This window comes from Aspergillus puulaauensis, chromosome 1 (assembly GCF_016861865.1).
Source record: "Aspergillus puulaauensis MK2 DNA, chromosome 1, nearly complete sequence".
In the NCBI taxonomy this organism is placed as follows: Eukaryota; Fungi; Ascomycota; class Eurotiomycetes; order Eurotiales; family Aspergillaceae; genus Aspergillus; species Aspergillus puulaauensis.
Genome location: NC_054857.1, coordinates 4,505,660 through 4,522,202, shown reverse-complemented (window position 1 = coordinate 4,522,202; position 16,543 = coordinate 4,505,660). Strand labels below are relative to the sequence as shown.

General features: G+C 50.7%; 5 protein-coding genes across 5 annotated transcripts; 3 read left to right on the top strand and 2 right to left on the bottom strand.

The window, feature by feature from the left end:
* Positions 1–529: 529 nt before the first annotated feature.
* Positions 530–2,280, top strand: TUB1 (tubulin alpha chain; the record flags this gene model as incomplete). The annotated part of the gene is made up of 6 exons (XM_041697923.1): positions 530–554; positions 617–657; positions 769–795; positions 893–968; positions 1,040–1,994; positions 2,055–2,280. The coding sequence occupies 6 exons, from the start codon at positions 530–532 to the stop codon at positions 2,278–2,280; spliced, it is 1,350 nt and encodes a 449-aa protein (XP_041551160.1).
* A 786-nt stretch (positions 2,281–3,066) lies between these two features.
* Positions 3,067–7,326, top strand: APUU_11793A (EF hand domain protein; the record flags this gene model as incomplete). The annotated part of the gene is made up of 6 exons (XM_041697922.1): positions 3,067–3,079; positions 3,205–3,359; positions 3,448–3,571; positions 3,661–3,852; positions 3,925–7,241; positions 7,300–7,326. The coding sequence occupies 6 exons, from the start codon at positions 3,067–3,069 to the stop codon at positions 7,324–7,326; spliced, it is 3,828 nt and encodes a 1,275-aa protein (XP_041551159.1).
* A 668-nt stretch (positions 7,327–7,994) lies between these two features.
* PMA1 (plasma-membrane proton-efflux P-type ATPase) lies at positions 7,995–10,900 on the bottom strand (the record flags this gene model as incomplete). The annotated part of the gene is made up of 4 exons (XM_041697921.1): positions 7,995–8,092; positions 8,151–10,248; positions 10,309–10,539; positions 10,601–10,900. The coding sequence occupies 4 exons, from the start codon at positions 10,898–10,900 to the stop codon at positions 7,995–7,997; spliced, it is 2,727 nt and encodes a 908-aa protein (XP_041551158.1).
* A 1,074-nt stretch (positions 10,901–11,974) lies between these two features.
* APUU_11791A (uncharacterized protein) lies at positions 11,975–13,956 on the top strand (the record flags this gene model as incomplete). Its single annotated transcript, XM_041697920.1, has 10 exons — positions 11,975–12,005; positions 12,054–12,157; positions 12,212–12,473; positions 12,531–12,561; positions 12,618–12,699; positions 12,759–12,796; positions 12,856–12,953; positions 13,025–13,416; positions 13,496–13,661; positions 13,760–13,956. The coding sequence occupies 10 exons, from the start codon at positions 11,975–11,977 to the stop codon at positions 13,954–13,956; spliced, it is 1,401 nt and encodes a 466-aa protein (XP_041551157.1).
* Positions 13,957–14,234: 278 nt separating this feature from the next.
* On the bottom strand, positions 14,235–16,017 carry APUU_11790S (origin of replication complex subunit 5 family protein; the record flags this gene model as incomplete). The annotated part of the gene is made up of 3 exons (XM_041697919.1): positions 14,235–15,407; positions 15,480–15,857; positions 15,931–16,017. 3 exons carry the CDS (start codon positions 16,015–16,017, stop codon positions 14,235–14,237), a joined length of 1,638 nt encoding a protein of 545 aa, XP_041551156.1.
* Positions 16,018–16,543: the final 526 nt, after the last annotated feature.

The window sequence follows — 16,543 nt, the reverse complement described above, 5'->3', positions numbered from 1 at the left end:
CAGCCATGCCGCCAAGCATCACGTGCACGTGATCAACACCGCTGACTCATCTCTCACCGCCAGGAGCAACGCGGGTCCTGCACCGGCCAATCGAAGTGGGCGAATGGCAACGCGACCCAAAAGGGATGGATCAACAACCTCACCAAGCACAGCAAAAGTGGTGAAGTGACAGCGCAGAGACGAAAAGACAACAGAAAAAATCGTTCTCCAGCAAATCGAATCGTCCGATTGACCGGAATCTTGGGCAATTGCTTTTGCAGCTAACTCCCGCCGTTGCCAATAGTGAGTCCCCGGCGCTCCCACCGGTTCCCAGCGTTTTCACTCGGTTGCCCCCCTCTGTTGTTCCCCCCGTATCTCTTCCCTCTCGTTTTGTGGTTCCCGTCTATTTACCCAAACTTACCCCTGAAGCAGCCGTCCAGAACTCCAGATCGTCCGCTGGGCCTAGTTTTCTGCTCTTCTTCTCGTTCTCCAATCTCTACCCTTTTCATATCCCTTCGCCTCTAACCTTCCCACAACCCACCTCGACAAGATGAGAGAAGTCATTAGTTTGAACGGTGCGTTTTGTGACCCGTGCCCCTCGCTTGTTTGCTCTGCTAACGTTCGCTCTGCTCTTCAGTCGGCCAGGCCGGTTGCCAGATCGCCAACTCGTGCTGGGAGGTAAATTACGCCTTGAATTATTTTTATCGGAGGAAGAAATATGGTGGCCGTCGAGGTCGTGAAAAATAAGTAAATACGTCGTGTGCTGACTGGTGTTGTTTTTTTTTCTAGCTTTACTGCCTCGAGCACGGTATCCAGGTACGTGAAACCCGAGGCTCGAGATATCGATCAATGCCTCGCTTTGCCCTTTTTTTATTTATTTTGGCATTGTGCAGCTAACCGACTGACTGATTAGCCTGATGGATACTTGACCGAAGAGCGCAAGCAGGAAGACCCTGACCACGGCTTCAGCACTTTCTTCTCCGAAACTGGTACGCTTGCAATAACCACCACGCGATTTCATCTACAATCGTGTTCTTCTGACACGCGTCTTGAATTCCAGGCCAAGGAAAATACGTTCCCCGTAGCATTTACGCCGATCTCGAGCCCAATGTTGTCGACGAGGTCCGCACCGGCACCTACCGCAGCCTTTTTCACCCCGAGAACTTGATCACCGGCAAGGAGGATGCCTCAAACAACTATGCCCGTGGCCACTACACCGTTGGTAAGGAGATGATCGACCAGGTTCTGGACAAGGTCCGCCGCATGGCAGACTCTTGCTCTGGTCTCCAGGGTTTCCTGGTCTTCCACTCCTTCGGTGGTGGTACCGGTTCCGGTTTCGGTGCTCTCTTGATGGAGCGTCTCTCTGTCGACTACGGCAAGAAGTCCAAGCTCGAGTTCTGTGTTTACCCCGCCCCCCAGAACGCTACCTCCGTCGTCGAGCCCTACAACTCTATCCTCACCACTCACACCACCCTTGAGCACTCCGACTGCAGCTTCATGGTCGACAACGAGGCTATCTACGATATCTGCCGCCGCAACCTCGGCATTGAGCGCCCCAGCTACGAGAACCTCAACCGCCTGATCGCCCAGGTTGTCTCTTCCATTACCGCTTCCCTGCGATTCGATGGCTCCCTGAACGTTGATCTCAACGAATTCCAGACCAACCTGGTCCCCTACCCCCGTATTCACTTCCCTCTCGTTGCTTACTCTCCGGTTATCTCCGCCGACAAGGCCTCTCACGAAGCCAACTCGGTCCAGGACATCACCATGTCTTGCTTCGAGCCTAACAACCAGATGGTCAAGTGTGACCCCCGAAACGGCAAGTACATGGCCACTTGCCTTCTGTACCGTGGTGATGTCGTCCCCAAGGACACCCACGCTGCTGTCGCCACCCTCAAGACCAAGCGCACCATCCAGTTCGTCGACTGGTGCCCCACTGGCTTCAAGATCGGTATCTGCTACCAGCCTCCTCAGCAGGTCCCCAACGGAGACCTTGCCAAGGTCAACCGTGCTGTGTATGTTTCCCCCTATTCCCTTGAGAACCTGGGAAGGAATTAGAAGCTAATAATGAATAGTTGCATGCTGTCCAACACCACCGCTATCTCCGAGGCCTGGTCCGCTCTCGACCACAAGTTCGATCTCATGTACTCCAAGCGTGCTTTCGTCCACTGGTACGTTGGTGAGGGTATGGAGGAAGGTGAATTCTCTGAGGCCCGTGAGGACTTGGCCGCCCTGGAGCGCGATTACGAGGAGGTTGCTAGCGAATCCCTGGAGGACGAGGTTGAGGAAGCTGAGTACTAAGTGTAATTCTGCTGTAATAATTCTATTGGGAGCCAGGCGTTAGCCCAGGTGATACTCTGGCTGCATGCAAATAGGAGAAATTGGCTTAGTACAGGCTACTTGTGGCTTTTCTGTCTGATATATTTTTAATATCCCCGCAGCAGTGAAAATTTACCTCTCGTTGATTTGTTTCTGACCCGATATTCATCAATGTACTCCATAGTGGTAGAGATGAAGTCTCAGTGCATAACAGCAGCAACATAAGGCTTGAATGGTTTAAGGTAGCCAAAAGGGCTGTCAACCTGAGCGAGATTAATAAAATTAATGATAGTAAATTACCAGTTAAAAATAGCTAAGTAGTGCAATGCTTATGATTACGAGTTTGTTTGGACAGGAGGTAATTAACTAGAGCAGGAGGCGGCCCAGGAGGTGACCAGCACTGACCGCCCAGCCAGCGCGGCCGGCAGACCCCCTCGACCTTCGTCACTTCACCCCAGAGCGCCTGCTCACTCCAAAGCCAACCAAGAGCATCGTTCTAATTATAATCCCTCTTCCTCTCTCTACCCCCAACCGGGAGCTTCTTCACAACCACCCCACCCGCTTTGGCGAGCTTTCCCTCGCTGAATCGACTAGTGTTTCTCCCTTTTCTTTCCAGCCACGATTCCCCGTGCCTCCCGAACCCCGAGACAGTTGTCGACTTGGTCCACCCATCTATACCCGTGGTGTCTTCGAAGCCCCTCTAGACAACCCGACTTTAAGGTACAAAACGCTGGACTTCTAGGAGGATCCTGCTCTCCATGAGCTATCATGGCTGACAATGGTAAGCTTTTCCAGCTACAACTCGGTTCAATGGCGGGGAGCTCTTGAGCTCTCAGGAGACGATTGGCGCTGCCTGATAGCGACCAGATTATCAGCGGAACTGACGGATTCTCACACTTTTAATAGCGCGCCAACCGAATTTGAACTTGACTCCCGAAGAGAAGCGAGTCTTCTATCAACTTTTTCAAGCTGCCGACACGACAAATCTAGGCGTTATCACAGGCGAGATTGCTGTTCCATTCTTCGAGAAGACCCAGCTCGCCCCGGAAACCCTCGGATTGGTATGTCGATATTCCAGCTTCCCCAGGGAGTTTCAATCTCCACATGTGACGTGTTTATCTAATTGCGCTTTGGTTTCGCCCTCGACAGATATGGCAAATCGCGGACAAGGAGAACAGGGGTCTCTTGACCCCCTCTGGGTTTGGTGTCGTGTTGCGATTGATCGGGCACGCCCAAGCTGGTCGCTCACCCACAGATGAATTGGCTTTACAAAGTAAGTGGCCTTGGGACCGTGAAGGATTGCTCCTTGAGCGCCTTTTCGGGGCGTCTGCTTGACTATATCATGATGTTGACCAACTGCAGCTGGCCCATTACCCAAGTTTGACGGGATTGTGGTCGACACTTCCGTACCTTCTCCGCGAGAGAGCGCAGGCAGTCCTCAACCTGCGGCTGGTGGACCACCGATTCGAGTTCCCCCCCTAAACCCTGAGGATGTCAACAAGTTTGTTTCTTTGTTCGAGAAATCGGATGTTGCTAGAAGTGGGACTATCAATGGTAAGAATTCTCCTATTGAATGCTCATATATCCCATCCCGCGTTTATTCGACTTATAATTTCCTCCTATTAGGTGAAACCGCGAAACAGATCTTTGAACGTGCGAGGCTTCCGAACGAGATTCTTGGCCGGATATGGAATTTGGCGGACACCAAGCAACGTGGAGTACTTGATACGACGGAGTTTATCATTGCCATGCACTTGTTGACTTCGTTCAAATCCGGCGCCATGAGAGGGATCCCGCAAGTCCTACCTCTCGGCTTATACGATGCAGCCGCTCGGCGAGGCGCCAGCCGGCCGTCCTTCAGTGGCCCAAGGCCAGGACTCGATGTCCCGCCTGTGCCTGCAATTCCCAAGCAGTTCACCGGACCTCAGCGGACTCAAAGTCCTATCAACAGGCAGCAATTCGGTTCCCCTCTTTCTGCACAATCAACGGGCGGCGAGTGGCTTGTCTCACCAGCGGAGAAGCTCCAGTTTGACAACTATTTCAACACTGTGGATACGGCGAAGTCTGGTGTAATTAGTGGCGACCAAGCAGTCTCCTTCTTTACGAAAGCACAGTTACCTGAGGAGACCCTCGCGCAAATTTGGGATCTTGCGGATATTGATGCTGATGGCCAATTGACGAGGGACGAATTTGCCGTCGCTATGTATCTGATTCGCCTGCAGTATACGGGCAAGGGTCCCATTCCGCAGCATCTACCACCGGCTTTGATTCCTCCAAGTATGCGCCGACCAGGTTCTGCGCAGGCAGTGCCAGTCCCTGCTCCAGTCCCTGCACCTGCCCAGGCCCCTGCTCCAATCCAAACTGCTGCAGATGATCTCTTTGGCCTTGATCCATTCGCAACTGCTCCTGCGGCCCCTATTCCTGCTCCTGCCCAGATGCCACAGTCGACGGGCAACTCAAATTCTCCATTTGCGGCGCCGAGCTCGCCAGGACCCCAGTCATCCCCACCGGCCAGCGCAACAACGTTCAAGCCTTTCGTCCCCACGTCAACTTTTGGTCAAAGCCTGCAACCGCAGGCGACTGGTGCCTCCTCTGGCCCGTCAACCGCTCGTTCTCCGCCTCAGCCGTCTGATGACCTTCTCGGAGACAATGACCCTGAAGAATCCAGCAAGTTGACTCAGGAGACTACGGAACTTGCCAACCTATCTAATCAGATTGGATCTCTCGCAAATGAGATGCAAAATGTTCAAACGAAGCGAAGCGGCACCGAACAGGAACTTTCTCAGTCTTCCCAACAAAAGCGTGACTTCGAATCCCGCCTTGCGCAAGCTAGGTCAATGTACGAGCAGGAGGTGAAGAATTTCAAGGCTTTGGAAGAGAAGCTGAAAATTTCTAAGGCCGAAACAACTAAGTTGCAACAGGAGTACGCCTTGATTGATGGCAGTAGACAGGATCTTCAAAATCAGTACAACCAGGTGTCTGCTGCTCTTGCAGCTGATCAGCAAGAAAATGCAAGCCTAAAGGAGAAGATCCGTGAAGCTAATGCAGCAGTCACTCAGTTGAAGCCGGCGTTAGAGAAAGCTCGATCCGAGGCACGCCAACAGAAGGGGCTTGCTGCAATCAACAAAAAACAACTGGCAACTGTAGAAGGAGAACGGGATAAGATCCAAGAAGAAATCGATGATTCGCCCAAGGAGAATCCAACTAGGGATGCCCCAGCAGAGTCTGAAGAGGTTGCGTCGCCCGCTAGCAATCCCCCCGCTGTGACAAGTCCTGCAGCGTCAACAGCTAGTCAGAATACCAATCCCTTCTTTAAACGCACGATGACCGGCTCGAGTGAGAATAACGCCCCATCGCCCCAGATCTCAAACGATCAACAACGTGCCTTTGACAGTCTGTTTGGTCCTTCCTTTGGCGCTGCCCCAGCCACAGCTGTCACTCCTCCTCCGCCAACATCCTTTCGCGCAGACTCCCAAGGGAACTCAGTAGCGTCCCCGGTTGGCTCTGGAGTCCCAACTCCGTCAGTATCCCCCCCGCCCTCGTCCGCTGGTGCATTTGGCTCGGAACCACCGCCTCCCGCCCTCTCTCGTCAGATGACCCCGAATGCCCTTCCTTTAACTGGAACACTCTCTGAAACCACTTCTACCAAAGTTTCTCCTCCAGGTAGTAGATTTGGTGCTCAAGATGCATCTAGTGTGGGGACTCCCTCCCGGGCTGGTGGCAGTGAAGCCCGTGCTGCTTCTACATCTCCGTTTGACGAGACGGAAGATTCGAAGGACCGATTTCCACCCATCCCCGGTGCTTTCGAAGAACCCTCACAGTCGTCTGCATCACTAGGTAGTGAGGAAAGGCCAGCTGAGGGAAAAGACCCTAGCTTTGATGATTTGTTTGGTGGACCGGCTCATCAGCGATCCAAATCTCAGAAGGACAATGATTTCGAGGAGGCCTTTGCCGCGTTGAAGGGCCCTAATGCGTCTGAAGCGGCAAAGCCCAACGGTGCACCAGAGTCCGAATTTCCGCCAATCCGCGAGATTGACGATGACGATGACGACAGCACGGACAGTGAAACACAACTAGGTTTTGACGATAACTTTACGCCTGTTTTCCCTCAGAGCCATGGAGCTTCGAAGTCAGACGGCATTGAGCCATCGCAACTTGCTGCATTCCCAGCTCCAGGGTCATCCAATAGCCCAACCCTGCCTCCACCTGCGGCAGAATCACAACCTAGCCCACCCAAGTATGATGAAGGTGCTGAAAAGCAGGCTCCAGGCAACATACCTCCAGAGTTCAGTGGCTTGCTCCCCACCAGGTTTGACCCAACTGCCGCTCCGGACGCTCCTCATTCCGTAGAATCTACAACCGGTGCCCCTATCGTCGGCGGGGAGGCTCAGAAAGACACCACCCAAACGACCCCACCTACACAAACTCCAGGCGGAAGCAAGGCTCCTGATTTTGAAGCCGCTTTTTCGGGGTTAAACCTCGCACCCGCGAAGGAGGCAGACGACGACGACGATGAAGATGAAGATTTCTCACGATCCGAGGGCCGACAGAACAACATGGACTTTGATTTTTCGTTTGATCCCGCAGCGTCTCAACAGCAGAGGGCTGCCACCCAAACCAGCGCCTCTGGAAATACAAGCTCTGATTTCTTTAGCTTCGACCAGGGTGCCGCACCCTCGTCATCTGGCCCAGCGAATCCTGGGACTAAGTCAGAGGACCACGACTGGGAAGCGCTCTTCGCCCCTCTGGACAATATCAAATCTCCAGGCGCAGAGGCAATCAACGGAGCTCCTTCAGGCGCATCCACTGAGTCGAAGCAACCTGGCTGGGCACTTCAAAATGAGACACAGGATGATCCGAACCTCCAGCGCCTTACGGGTATGGGCTTCCCCCGAGACGCCTCCCTGGTCGCCCTAGAAAAATTCGACTACAATATTGACATGGTATGTTATCCTACCCATATAGTCGATTTGACTTGGATACTAATGCCTTTTTCATTAGGCAATCGACCACCTCACGAAAGCGTGATTCCTTCTTATTATCAATGTCACCCATGCCTTATTTGAAAGAGTATCGTTCCAATGATCACCACCTATGCACATAGTCTAAACTCCCTCATTATGTCATCCCTTTTTGTCTTATTTCTATCTTTAGCCTTGTGCTTACTCTAACGCTTCTACTGTATTTTTCTGTATCCAATTCTGCCTTCTGGTTTCATGTTCCCGTGTTTGCTGCTGTCATGTATATCCATGCCCCCCCTTGTTGCGTCTGCCGATCCGTGTCGGCCGATTCTCCCTATAAATTTACCCTACCTGTATGGCTATCAGATGTAATCTAGAATCGGGCTACGAGACCGCGAGAACGCCGGAGTGCCCGGTGGCTTTTATAATCAGACTAATTTCCAACTATATTCCCCGCCTGTCCTGTAGATACAGGGTAAAACGCAGTGAATGCTAATCGAGTGCTGTTGAGGGTGTACGAAAAAGCTAAGTAGAGTCGGGGAACTTGTGTTCGGTTTTCACTGACTAGTGCTTCATTATCCGAATATTCGATATTTCAATAACCCATTCTCCCAGATGTTAAGTCTTACCGCCAGGCCTTTCACGGGGTTCTCGAAGACCAAAATACCTAACAATACAGAATATGCCACCATCACATTCGCTAGTTCCCAACACTGGTGATAACAAGATGCTTATTCATGAGGCCTGTGGACCATTGTTCTCGTCCCAGCCGCCCCCGCCCTCAGGGTTCCTCGAGCTTTTCTCGTGCTGTACTGAGACCCGTTGCAGATCAACTACTGGTCATGTTTAGCACGTATACGTTCAGTTATGGTATGAGGATAGAAGACCTACCAAAGTCATCCAGGGTGCGCTGAGAAGCCCTTTGTCTTCTCGGAATTCTGCCGTGCATGATATCGTCAAAGGTTTGCGAACGCTGCAACAGAAAATAAACGCCTCCCATAACGCAGAATACACCGAATGAAAATACCCAGATACGGACAATAGCGATGGGCGAAGTCTGTCCGCCAACAAACCAGCCATAGTAGCAAAAGAAGCTTGCAACTAAATCGACGACAAAAATGGCAGCTGCGAGCTGCCACGAAGGCAAAGACGACCAAAACGGGCCATCAGCTCTCGTAATAAAGATCAACCAATTCTCCGTTAGGGATATTTCAAGGAAGAGGACCTCGTCGCGTTTCCCAAAGTTTTGTACGATCCCTGCATGCTCGCCCGCATTCATCATGGTTGTAAGCGCGATCCATGTTCCAAGGGCGAGAATAATTCCTAGTATGACAGAAAGGCCCCAGAGTTTTGGAAGATTCCATTTCACAGGAGACTGGGAGTAAGGGGCATTGTCATAAGCTATTGCCAGAGTTGCAATGTCGGCGAAGATTGCAATAAAGACCACCAGCTGTAGGTTCAAGCATTCATTCATCGTCGCAATCCAGAGGCCAAAGAATATCTCGAGATGCAGGGATAGTGCAATTCGATAGATCACATATGCATGCATACGATGGAATATCTGACGGGAAGTTTTTAGAGCGTCAATGATTGCCGATAAGCCAGGGGCAAGGAAAACAATATCGGCTGCTGACCGGGCAGCGTCCGAGGCACCTTCCACCGCGATCCCAGTATCGGCCTTCTTGAGTGAAGGAGCATCATTGACACCATCCCCAGTCATTGCCACTAGGTATCCGCGTTGCTGAAGTATGTCTACAACATTATATTTATGTTGCGGCCACACTTCTGCAAAACCGTCTGCGGCTTCGACAAAGTCGTAAACCTCAGACCCAGGCATGGTACCGCCACCTCCAAGGCCAAGCCCCTCCGCGTTGTAAACATTGGTCCCTAGCCCTAGCTCACGCGACGTCTCGCGGGCAATCCCAACGGCATCCCCAGTAAGCATTTTGATCGATAGGCCGAGCGTTTTCGCCTCATTTATAGTCGTTGCAGTATCGTCCCGAGGAGGGTCGGAGCATGGCACTATCCCAAGAATTTCCCATTTTCGATTCACAGGTTTCCGGGCGACTCCGAGGGATCGAAAGCCACGTTCTGCAAACTCGTTCATCTTATTAGTGTACTCCTTTTCGGTGCTGTCTGGGATCTGCTGATCCTCTGAAACCGTCTTCAGAACCCACAAAGGCGCTCCCTTGACGCAGATTATCTCTTCACCACTCGGAGATAACACTACCGCAGTGACCTTTTTGGAGACCGGGTCAAATGGATGGAACTCTCGAATTTTGTATTGCGTCAGAGCTTCTTTAGCACGTGGATAATTAGGGAGTGCTTTGATGAAAGCTCTATCGATGGCATCCATGCCCTTCAGCTTCCGTGAAGCAGCTAAACACGCCGTCAACATAAGGTCATTAGGGTCCACGCCAGTCACTGTGTATGGGTCTGAAAGCGTGAGCTTGTTCTTTGTTAGCGTTCCGGTTTTGTCGGAACATAGTATCTCTACCCCTGCAAGAGACTCTATGGCGGAAAGTCTCTGTACAATCGCCTGCCTCCGAGCCAAATAAGCAGCACCAACAGCCATGGTTGTGGTGACAACGGCGGGAAGGCCGACTGGAACTCCGATAATGGTGATGGCCAGTGTGAATTCAAGGATGGTAACAATATTATTTGAACGGTAGAAAGACGACACCCAAACAACAATTAAGGTAAGTACAACCAAAACGAGTAGCGTCGCCCCGATATGGTTGAGAACCTCCGTAAAATGACCAGCACTCGATGACGCAGAATTGACCAACGCGGCTGTTTGGCCCATAAAGGTGTCATCGCCAGTAGCTGTAACGACGAGATATGCTTCACCGCGTTTAACCACCGATGAGGCGTAACAGACCTCATCCTTGCATTTGTTAACGGCTAGTGATTCACCGGTGACAGAGGATTGGTCAACTTGTAATAAGTAGTTCGATTTGACGCGGCCGTCAGCGGGCACAATCGTACCCTACCACAAGTAAGCCTTTGCCGTCTTGTACAGTAATATAATGGGAATCAAGGGAATTACCTCATCAATCTTGAGTACATCACCCGGTACGACTTTGACTGCATCAATCTCGCCCATTCTGCCATCGCGGACTACGACAGCCTTGAGGGCCAACGACTTTTTCAGCTCCTCCACGATCGACCCCGCTTGGTATTCCTGGGCAAAACCGACAGTTGCGTTGAGAAGGAGAAGGGCACAGATCACGCCAAAATCTACCCAATCTCTCAGACCAAGGGCAAGGATTGCAGCGCCCTATTGCCTATTAGCTGGAGGGAATTGCTAGATATTGAGTGGAATGGTCTCCATCACTAACCTCCATCACGAATTGAACAGGTCCGACAAAGAAGGACAAAAACTTAAGATAAAGGTTCTCCTTCCCCTCCTTCAGCTGGTTAGGGCCATATTTTTTGCGCCGGGTTAGGGCGTCAGGTGTAGTAAGACCAGTCGTAATGTCAGTGTCAAACTCCGGATCTTGCCCAACAAAGCTATGCTTCGACTCGATACTTTTTCGTATATGGGCGCGAGCGGTATATTCGCCATCCAGGGACGCCAGTTCCTCGATGAGATCATCGATGTTCTCCTCTCCATCGCCATCAGGTTCGATGTAGGTCATCGGGGGAGTTTTCTCGTGAGATATGAGGATGGACTTTTTATCCGTCGTATTTATATAATCGCGTCGCACAACAGCAGGCTGAGGTGCCCTAAAAGGATTTGTCGGGGGGGCGTTCGAATCATCCATCGGCTGTCAGGATAAAGATGCAGGCGTAGACAATATACTCGGCATCAATGCTGCAGTTGAGGCTAAGGAGGAACCTTCAGAGACTGGAAGCCGGAGTTTTCGAAACAGTTGATAGCCGAGTAAAGCGCACCAACAAGTCTAGAGCCATTATGGAAAGAGCTGGTAGTCAGAAAGAACGAATGTGGAAGGGCATAGCAACCGGAGTTGCGGCCATCGAAGCTTCCTAACATTGATCTCATGTTCCTTCGTGATGGTTATTGAGATTTCCGTCATCCGTTTGTCCATTTTGATATTGTTTTAGAGCTGAGACAAATTAATATGTTGATAGGCATAGTGTATCTAGGCAAGATATATCTCTAGGTTCGGAGGGTCTGATGTTGTGAGATCCGAAGAAAAAGGATTTCTGGTTAGATTACGAGTAAATGTACTGAAACAATTCTGTTAAACCTGAACGTCATACAGTGAATCAATGAATGTAAAGCCGTTTTCGATGGAAATGGCGAAGCGATGGCGATGTTTTAAGGTACCGAGTAGTTTGTTGTAAGGAAGGGAACATTCAACACACCAAACGGCATCTTGGGCGCTGAGCCAATCATGATCCGGCAACAGCTGACATAATCAGATGTCGACGTCACGGGAAGAAAAGCACCTGCAGAGTTTCCAAACAGAACAAGTGAATATTCATCTTTCCGAAACTGCTTGAGAGTATTTAGGACCCGTCCTTCAGGACACGGGAATTGTTGGACCATTCCTCCGGACTGTATCACCATAGGTGCAGACATGTTGTGTAGCCTGGTGAACGGAGACTCGTCTATTTGGTTTGTATGCCTGGAACCCTAGCCACTGGCCTGGCCTGACACCGCAGCAGTTCTCGCATGCAAGCTCGGGTGTTATCTTTATCCCCATTTTGCCCTTGGCTGAAGTTACGATAACTACATTCCGGCAATCATGAACCGAGAAATTCCAGGGTTTTACTATGGTACTGTACTGTAATCTCACCCTAGGGATATCACTGACCCGCTTATAGATCCTGAAAAGAAGAAATACTTTGCAATTCAGGCAAACCACAAATCAGCGCCGGGGTCTCAATATTCCAAAGATGCCGTCAAGCGAAAGCGCGCTGACCAAGAGGTTGTAGCATGAACAACCCTGTGAAACCCGTTTCTTCTGCTAAACCTTTCTTAGAAGTGGCAACGAAAAGCCCGCCTGGTCCAAAGGTATGAGAAAGAAAAGATCAAGAAAGCAGCGTGCCTGCAACATCCCCTCGTGCAGGCACGTAGGGAGATAGGCGCGCTTCCCGCAACCAGATCTGTCGAACATGAACAGCGAGGGTTGGCGTACGTGAGCCAGTTCCGACGAAAACAGTTACATCAGTTCGAACCTTGGCCAGATCAGTATACGATAAAGCATATTGTGCGCAATCCGCGGTCCGGGATCTTGATTGCTAGTAAGTCCTGTGCCTTGTCCTACCGTACACTGGAAAGCAAGTTGACAATCCTCGCAGGCGGACATCGCGGTGGCGAGTCGTCAGTGTCGTAAGTTGAGCCTTGCGTTTTGCGAGGACATGACACTGACCACGGCTCCGCATCAGTGTTTGTTTCCCTGATTGTGATCAGGAAAAATGGACATACAATCGAACTATGGAGCGGCTCCTTTTCAAAGAGCCGTATAGGGTATGCCTGAACAATATATTCGGTTTAAACCTACACACGCTAACATGACAACCCCACAGCTCTCATCACTTTCACTAAGTCACACCGGATACCTATTGTGAGGACTGGTCTATCCCGTGTATCCATCCGTCCGCTCAGCATGGCTAATGAGACCAGAGCGACGATGGACAGCGGTCCAGATGGAGACTCCTTCCTCGCACCCCGAATGCTCCCAGATCCCGACGAAGGCGGAGATTATCGATGGCCGCCATTTTGTATGCGACAATAGTGCCTCCATCACCCTGGTATATGATTGAACACACTAACACCAAAGCTATATGACTAGTCTCACATCCGATACGCATCCACACCACCTCATCCCTATGGTGTTCCTCACCGTCCCCAACAGGGGACATGCCACGCTTCGCTGTCGGCACGTCAGAAGGCCTCTACACCCTAGAGGGCTTCGGTAGCTACTGGGCACTTTCTAAAAAGCCCTTCCCAAATGACAAGTCCATAAGCAATCCGAAGCGCCGCAGCCCAGACTCCTCACACACTCAGATCACCGCCGTAGAATGGCTGTCGTCCGACGTCATCGCAGCCGGTCTCAAAGACTCCACTATTTTCCTCCATGACATCCGCTCCGGTGGAAGTGCAGCGCGGCTCCAGCATCCTCACGCTGTCACGAAGATCCGCAAACTCGACCCATATCGGATTGTTGTCGCCGGAATAAACTCTGTAAGTACTTAATCACCCATCCATCTACGTACAATACTCAACCCACGCACGCAATGAGATTCCCCGTCTAACAAACCAGCTCCAAATGTACGACATCCGCTACCCACCCAATAACCTGCAACGAAACCCAAATCCCAACGCAAAACACCACACCTCTACAAGGCCTTACCTCAACTTCTCAAACCACTCGCTGGAAATCATTCCGGACTTCGACCTCAGTCCCGAGCTGGGGATTCTTGCTAGTGGTTTGTTGCCTCCTGGTTCCTTTTCCCTTATGCTCCCCTAGTTTTGTTTGCCCTAGTACTACTTAATACATGTCTAGAGCTAATACTGTATGATATAGCCTCCTCCGATGACCGCACAGTGCAGCTATTTTCGTTACGTACAGGAGACCAGGTCGTCTCTCCACTAACGAGATACCAGTATCCGGACTCGATCAAATCTATTTGTTTTGAGTCTGGGAACTCATCGCCCCATGGACCGCAGACGCCTAGTTTGTTGGTTTGCTCTGAAGCGACAGTCGATGAATGGAATTGGTGAAATGGGATTGGTATCTGAGAAGACAATGCAATGGGAGAACTTAGTTGGGTTGAATTGAAAACGATGGCTTATGAGATACGTTATTGTTATTGCTATTGCTACTGCTTTTGATATTGGCATTGCTACTGTCATTCAAGCCTTGCAGGTGTTCTTCGTCTTCTTTTTCCAACTTCTAACGCCGGGTATGCTATGGATACATCATTCTAAAATTCCACAAAAAGGAAAAAAAGCAAGCAAATTCGTAAGAAAAAGTAAAATGTAAATTATTAGAAGACCGCTTAATCCAGCCCACCAGCTAGCCATTCCCCAACCTCGACTCCAATTCCCTTGGCCATCTCTCCAACCCAGTCGCCGGAGACATTCACGCACCACTTCTCGCCGACGTCGGCTGTGGTATTCCCACTGTTGACCCCTGCTGAACCAAGACCCATGCGACTACCGCTGGCACGTCCTGCGGCGGGCACGACTAGTCGTAAACGACGTAGCGTGGCGAGTTCGGCGTAGATCGCGTCAGAAATGGCGGCGACACGTAGCGAGTTGGCGGGTGGGTTAGGGTCAATGGCATGATAGATTGCGAGAAGTCGTTCGAGAGGGAATGGACGGGCAGTTAGAATGGTTGATGGCCCGGTAATACCGGGGCCACCACCTGCAGCGGAGGTTGTTGCAGAGGTGGTAGCGAAGGCGTTTTCAAGGATGGATTTGGTGATGCGAGTCTTTGTTCTCTTGCCTTTGCCTCGTCTGCTTGGTTTTGACGCTTGGCTGGCTTCTCGGTCTTCTGCTGCTTGCGCCTGTGAGAGGACCTTTAGACGGCGCCTGTGGTGAGCACGTTTGTTTCGCGCAGACAAAGACGAAGACGAGAATTTGGAGAAGAAGATTGTGTCCAATCGTTGTGGAGTATGGGAGGCTAGGTATGCGGATGTTAGGACGAGGGTAGCGAAGTAGGGCAAGGTAGGGAGAGGCGAAGGTGCTGAGACGGCGGATAGTAGCGATGACGGCTTGAAGAGTGAGCCATCTGTGGTGGATGGCAGCGCATCTTCCGTAACAATACGGTGGACTAAAGCGTCCTCGCCCTGCAGTCTGAACAGGGAACGGCTTTTCACGAGAAGTCGAGAGAAATCCCATGCTTCGTTTCCACCAGGCGGAGTTTCACCGTTAGTTATTGGAGAAACGAACTGAGGCCACAGCTTTTCGCATATCTTCCTAAATACCGGTATGGAGCTCGCAGTTGGTCCGACCAAAGAATCGTAGACGGCAGAGACGAATTGAGGGTACAATCGCACTGACGTTTCTGTAGGTAGGCTAAGCACAGCCGGTGCGCCAGCAGCCAAAATGATAGCAATCGACTCCTTGCGGGTATACGGAGGAAAGCTAATGTGTGGAACACCTGAGGATTGTAGGAATAGTGGGCGTGGTGTAGAGCTGAGAATTAAAACGACAGAGAGGGATGGTATCTGTTCGCATCACAAGTCAGTACTGAACCAACTACTCATTATCAGAAGACGTAAAACCACTCCATCACTTACAATTTCACCCAACCTTGCAAGCGCAGATAATAGTGTCGGCGGCGCCTCTCGCTGTTTATCAATCCCATCCAAAACCAAAACGAACTTTCCAATTGCCTGTCCAGGGCTCGAAACAAGGCATTCGCCAAGCAGAACCGCAAGGGAACCGACGTGTTCGCATCTTCCTTTCCCGAATCGTTCCCACTCATCTTTCCGTCCAAGGGCTTCCAGGATGGCCCACAATATCTTTGTCAATAAATGCCGCCCCGTGATGCATTCAGGGCTCCGAACGATGGCGTGCGGTACTTCGAGTCGGGCAAGGACGTTACTGACAATTGTTGACTTGCAGGTGGCGGATATTCCGTGGACCACGATAGTAGATGGGCTAGAAACTCCGGACTAGATATATAGATTATTGTTAACGATGCGATCAAGATAAACTTGCTGAGACCACGGGGTTTGGAGTTCTTACTGCAAGTAGGCTTGCGAGCTGCCTCGATTGAACCTCCCGGCAAGGCCATTGTGGGCTTAGAGATCTGGAAACCTCGACCGGCAACATAGGAGACAATTCACACTAGCATTTAATTCGCAAAATTTGTCGCCGGAGAATGTGAAGCTGACTTAAGAAGAAATTAGAGGTCTTCCAGGAGTTTGATCGGAGCCACACGCGGAACCAGTAAACATATGATGGGGTCACGTGGTGATAGCGATAAGCCAAGATGACGGCGGAGCTCGTCCCTAAGCTTAGGTTACATAGTAGGTTGGTTGTATATTCTTTATACTAAAATTTGCGAATTGAACGCACTGCAATTTATGTTGCAACATATTTGATTCTACCGCTAAGGCTAGATGGTACATAAATGGAAAAGAGAGAAAATACATGACAAACGAAATAGATACGAGACATCTTGGCTGCCTGTAGATATGGATACATCTATTCTACCGCATGTTCTGAGGTTTCAAAACGGGAAAGATGGTATCAGAAATGATATGCGGTTCATCCTCGTGAGCATAGAAAAAGATGATTCAGAGACTGGGGGCTTGGATCGTGGACTCAGCGGCAGAGATCACAAGGCCAGATCCCG